At 44.8% G+C, this 6,000-nt stretch overlaps 1 protein-coding gene across 4 annotated transcripts in view; it reads right to left on the reverse strand.

The window, feature by feature from the left end:
* Positions 1–5,108, reverse strand: part of lypd6b (LY6/PLAUR domain containing 6B) — a 148,730-nt gene extending 143,622 nt beyond the window's left edge. The window contains exons 1-2 of one of the 4 annotated variants that reach the window (XM_078229157.1): positions 4,689–5,108; positions 3,080–3,144 (exon numbers count right to left, since the gene is read on the reverse strand). Coding sequence is in view for 1 of the 4 variants with exons in the window: in XM_078229159.1 (XP_078085285.1) it covers positions 4,689–4,703 (15 nt within the window). In the remaining 3 variants the exon portion in view is untranslated. The remainder of the gene's footprint in view (positions 1–3,079; positions 3,145–4,688) is intronic. The other 3 variants (XM_078229158.1, XM_078229159.1, XM_078229155.1) reach the window with 3 other exon arrangements.
* Positions 5,109–6,000: the final 892 nt, after the last annotated feature.

The raw sequence follows: 6,000 nt of genomic DNA on the forward strand, positions 1-6,000 counted from the left end.
TGCCTGAAACAAGAGTAAATGGACACTGTTCTCACCATGCAATCTCTCTCATTTATTGAATCGTACTCTTCAGATTTATGTTATAACCGATTTAGATGCTATCATGCACGTACTGAGAACATTGACATCCAAAGATGTGCAGGTTAAGTGCATTGACCATGCTAAATTGCCCCTTAGTGTCCCAGGATGCATAGGTCAGAGGGATTAGTGGGGTAAATATGTGGGATTACGGGAATAGGGCCTGGGTGGGATTGTTGTCGGTGCGGACTCAATGGGCTGCATGGCCTCCTTCTGCACTGTAGGGTTTCTATAATCAGTTAACAATGCTTCAACATTGAAATTCAATTATTGGATGAAAAGTAAGTTTGCATTCACTCAATTTTGTCAGTCAAAGCTTTAATAAAACGTATTTTAGTAGTTGTGGTTGTCACAGGAAGGTTGGAATAGTGGAAGGGGCAATCTTCTACTTTTGCTACCAGAGTCAACATCGTACACTCACAGTTCAGACAAAGGAGAGCTGGATATAAAGCATACCTCTACACCAACAATATGTCTAAATCCCATCTTGTGGAAACTACATCTGATTACATCGCTTTGAGTTTCCTCAATTTTGTGCACCAATCAATCCTCCTTACTGTCTCTCTGTGAGATTGTTACTTTGTAGGAAATTTTGCAGCAATTCATATTGCAGGACTGCTTGCTGTAGGAACTGAGAAGTGATTACTCAAAACACATCTGAAGAAGAAATTTTGCAAATAGCAGAGTAAAAAGCAGCTTGGATCCAAAGAACCATTCAGGGTCCTTTTCAAATGCACTTGATTGATATACAAAAGCTGTTTTAATGCGACATTTTCAACAATTGGCACAATAAGGTTACACTCACACAGATGCATGCGGCCCTTATTGATCAGTACTGACTCATCAGTAGCACTTGCCCCATTTTAGTTATAAAGTCATAGATTCAAGTGCCACTCCAGCAGTTGAGCACACAATCTAGGCTCACACTTCAGTGCAGTGCTGAGTGCGCAATGTCACAGCTATATTTTTCAGATCAGACATTAAATTATAGCCCCTTTAGACTGCTGGTGTTGTGAAAGATGGGCCTGGTCATTTTGCCGCAGAATGTTCCAATCAGTTGGACCATGTTCCTTCTGGATACGTTTATGCAGAACAACACTTTTGACTTTAACTTTAACCATTGCCTGTTGGAGTTAAGTTAAAGCTTATTTATTAGTCACAAGTAAGGCTTACATTAACACTGCAGTGAAGTTACTGTGAAATTTCCCTAGTCGCCACACTCCGGCGCCTGTTCGGGTCAATGCACCTAACCAGCACGTCTTTCAGAATGTCGGCATGTAACATCCTTGAAGCCCTGTGAGGAAAGGAGATGGTAGATCCTGTCAAGATGGTTCCCTGAACAGACTGTCAAAGCCATTTGGCAGAATAGTCAAAACTTTCCAACAAGCAGCAAGATGTAACTTGGCTGGTGGTGAGAAAGGTCCGCCCCGTCAAATCCTTCCTACCTGCGCAAAGGCTCTCTTAGGGGCGGCATGGTGGCACAGTGGTTAGCACTGCTGCCTCACAGCGTCAGGGACCCAGGTTTGATTCCCGGCTTGGGTCACTGTCGTGTGGAATTTGTATGTTCTCTCGTGTTTGCATGGGTTTCCTCCGGGTGCTCCGGTTTCCTCCACACTCCAAAGACGTGTGGGTCAGGTTGATTGGCCATGCTAAATTGCCACTTGATGTCAGGGGGACTAGCAGGGTAAATACATGGGGGTATGGGGTTCGGGGATGGGTGGGATTGTGGTCGATGCAGACTCAATGGGCCAAATAGCCTCCTTCTGCACTGGAGGGATTCTAAAGTCTCACCCACTCTGTAGATTTAAAGTTTATTTATTATTGTCACAAGTAGACTTACATTAATGCCGCAATGAAGTAACTGTGAAAATCCCCTAGTCGCCACACTCCAGCACCTGTTCGGGTACTCTGGGAGAATTTAGCATGGCCAATGCACATAACCAGCACGTCTTTCAGACTGTGGGAGGAAACCGGAGCATCCGGAGAAAACCCACGCAGACACGGGGAGAACGTGCAGACTCCGCACAGACAGTGACCCAAGTGGGGAATCGAATCCGGGTCCCTGGTGCTGTGAGGCAGCAGTGCCAACCACTGTGCCACCGTGTTGCCCTTGAGGTGGCTATGGTGGGGAAGAGGCCATTGTTCATCTCCTTGTGGAATGTGCTTTTACAAAGAAGGTTTTGAGAGAAATGCAGTGGCATTTGATGAGGTTCATTCCGAGCAGCCCATGAAGCAGGACTCTGTGCTCGGCAGGCTGTTCCCAGGAACACACACTGAGAGAAACTGGAGAATCATCAAATCGATGAAAGACGCTCTTTGATCTGCCCAAAACTTGCTGGCCTTCCAGAACAAAGAGTTGTCATCAACTGAGTGAATGAATGGCAGAGCAGACTCGAAGGGCTGAATGGCCTACTCCTGCTTCTATTTTCTATGCTTCTATGAGTGTTGCAGACTGGCACATTCCAAGTGTCAGGACCACGTGTTGATTGATGCACTAAAGCTTGGGGCAGTCTTCACAGAGGTGCAATGGGGCCTTTCCGCTATAGTACACTGAGGGGTTGGGAAATTTGTAGAACACTTTGGACTGAATGACTGACATTGAATGTGCTTAGTAAATATCAAGCGTACTAAAATTGCATTGAGGCATCTCAGAGAGGAATGTGTTGTACGAAGGGAAGTTGAATTCCATTGTACATCCTGTAATTTTTCAATTGGAAATGATTTTTGCCCTCAGGTTGTATGCCCAACATGGAAATGTAAATATCAAGAAAATTACAATGGTGCAGAGGCACCGAGGAGTGGAACATACTGTATGGAGACAAATTGAATTTTATGGCCCTATAATTTTCATGTTGTAATGTATTGTAATGTATTTATGCAAATTATTTTTAGGGAAAACTAGGAGATCTATAACACTATTCAAAGAAAAGAGAAAAGGGTTCTCCCATTGTCCTTGCCAATATATATCAATCATTCAATGAATACCAGTAAAACTACTTACCTCATTGCAGTTTGTGGATCACTGATGTGCAATATCTGGCTGTCACATTACACTTGTGTGATTGCCTAAGGATATGAAAGGTGCTCATTATTTTTCTTCTATGGGACCAGGAACATGTGTGTTCTATGTGCCCTAAGCATGAAACAGTAATAACATGCTTCCCTACAGGGACCATATCACTTTGTCACAGCGCTCAATCCAACTCACTGATCTCCCAAAGAAATATTCAAGACTCCTTCTGGTTTCCTTTATCACTCTAAATCAGAACAAACTATCCAGCTTCCATTCCATATTAACCCTTCAATCAGCTGTCATCTTTCTCAATACACTTACACAGCAATCGAACAAACACCAGTTTCTACATCTGGTTAAAATTATAAAGTTTATTTATTAGTGTCATAAGTAGGCTTACATTAACACTGCAATGAAGTTACTGTGAAAATCCCCTCGTCGCCACACTCCGATGCCCGTTCGGGTACACTGAGGGAGAATGTAGCATGGACAATGCACCTAACCAGCACGTCTTTTGGACTGTGGGGGGAAACCGGAGCACCCGGAGGAAACCCACGCAGACAGTGACCTGAGCCGGGAATCAAACCTGGGTCCCTGGTGTTGTGAGGCAGCAGTGCTAACCACCGTGCCACCATGCCGCCACTGATTATACTTAATCTTTCATTATGTTTTGGCCCTCGATTCTTTTCAGGCATTCACCCAGCTTTTTTCTTTATAAATGCTGATACAATCCATCCAGCCAGCCAGCCCTTTCACCATGAATTGAAACACAATCTCTTCCAAGACGGATCTAAACTGCCAACCCCTCCACCAAGCCTTTACAGAGTGCCTCCAACATCCCAAGACATTTCAGGAAGAAGTGGTCAAAGAATGGTCAGCCAATCAAAAACAAACACTCAGGAAGGGAAAAGAAATTTGAATCGAAAATATGGTTTCTGGTGAAGTTCTGCTTTGAATGGAGGCAGAGAAAGAAAGAGATCACGACATTAACTCCTCTGCAACAGTCTACAATGAATAACTCCTCTGGCGCAGTCTACAAAAAAAGAGGAAAACATCCTTCCACTCTCAGCCTTGGAGCTGATTTATCCAGTCCCAAGTTTCAGCAGAGATTCGGTGAACGTTGGGGGAAACTCAAGAGACTGCTAAAATAAATCCGCCCCGTACAACTCAAGCAAATGAAAAGGTTGAGATCTGGAACATTAACCTTGGTTTAACATGCGCGTGTTAACAAATCTGCCCTGTGTTGTTTCTGGTCTTTTATTACCCCTGGAATAGGTTGGCAAATCGGTTCAAAACCAGCAGGTGTTACCTCTGCCCCGGTTCCAGCCCATTCCCCTACCAAAAACCACCACCGACTCCAGAGTTTTAAAACAGAGGCAAATATGGCAGGCACTGTGTTGTAGGGCTAGAGACGAAAGGACAGACATTTCATCGAAAACCGTCCCCTCTGAATAGTGTATACCCGTCGTGATTAGACTTAAAACAAAATAATAGTATGCGAGTTCATGCAAAGTCTGAAACTACGTTAAAAAGTCCACTGAACCGCCTTGTAAATAAATACATTGTTTGGAACTCATTAAAATATATCTTCACTTACGCTGCAGGTCTGCATTGAGTGGTGATCGATCAATCCATTCACTTTAAAACAGCTGTATCCCAAACGGAGGCGATCCCCTTTAAAAAATAACACACTTGGATTCCCCCCAAGGGTTGGGGGGGGGGGGGGTTCTGCACACACAGCAATGCCAGGAGCTGGTGTGCTGGGCGCGTCTCTTTTGCTCCAATTGAAACAAAAAAAACTCCCCTAGACTCCAAAACCTAGACTGACAGGTGAGGTCGGATCTGCCCAAACCCGTTGCTGTGTTTGCATGTTAAAGACACAGGTCCCAAAAAAAAACCAGCCTGTGTTTCAGCCAACCTTCCCGCGCTGGGGAAACTGCCTGTGTTTCCCCCACTCCACTCAATGGTTAATTTCAGGTTAATCTCTTCCAATGTATCTTTTATCTCTCTCTGATACAATTGGGCGTATCTCTGGGATCTGGGTGTAAACTTGTTTTGTGTGTTTGGGTGACCCCCCCCCCCCCGCCCCCCTTTTTCACCCATATTGTAATTCAATTTTCAACTGGAAAAAATCAGCAGAATTGCCGTTTCCAGAAGGGAGTTGGAAAAGTCAACACAAAACTCTGAAACAGGAAGGTAACCCGGTTGTTCTATTAATGAATGGGCAGAGCTCGGAGAGAACATCCTGGCGATGCCCGGAGGTGGGGAGAGGTTGGGGGGGGGGGGGGGGGGATTGTCCTGCCTGAACAAATTGGAAAGTACACATTTTTACAGTATTGGGATGCTTCATTCCAGCACTAAAGCGAGCCGGGCTGTTAACAGGAAAAGATCCAGTTGAGACTTGACTCTGGTTAATGTTCGGGACTGTGGATTTACTGCGGATCACCCAGGTGGGGGAAAGAAACAACAAAAGGGGAAATAAGACTACTGGTCCCAACCTTCTGGGCATTTAAGCCATAAAAGAAATGCCGTGCCGAGTGCAGTATCTTGTCCCCCTCCTGCTGTGAATGTCATAAGACTGAGTGAAAGTCAGCGTCCAATGGGAGGGAACATTCAATAAAATGCAACGAAAAATCAGATTTTTAAGCTTGGTTGAATAGTACTTAAGTACACTGTGTGATTATACCTCCTGACCATCAGGTCTACACTACAGATCCAAACAAATGGACAAACAGTAGGTATAAGCAGTAGGTATAAGTAGGTTTCCCTTCAAGCCACTCACCATCCTGACTCTTAATCGGTCCATTCCTTCACTGTGGCTGGGTCAAAATTCTGGAACTCGCTCCCTTCCAGCACTGTGGGTGTACCTGCACCGTCACATGGACTGCAGTTGTTCAAAGGGGCAGCTC

The sequence above is a fragment of the Mustelus asterias genome, chromosome 14 (genome assembly GCF_964213995.1).
Source record: "Mustelus asterias chromosome 14, sMusAst1.hap1.1, whole genome shotgun sequence".
Taxonomy (NCBI): Eukaryota; Metazoa; Chordata; class Chondrichthyes; order Carcharhiniformes; family Triakidae; genus Mustelus; species Mustelus asterias.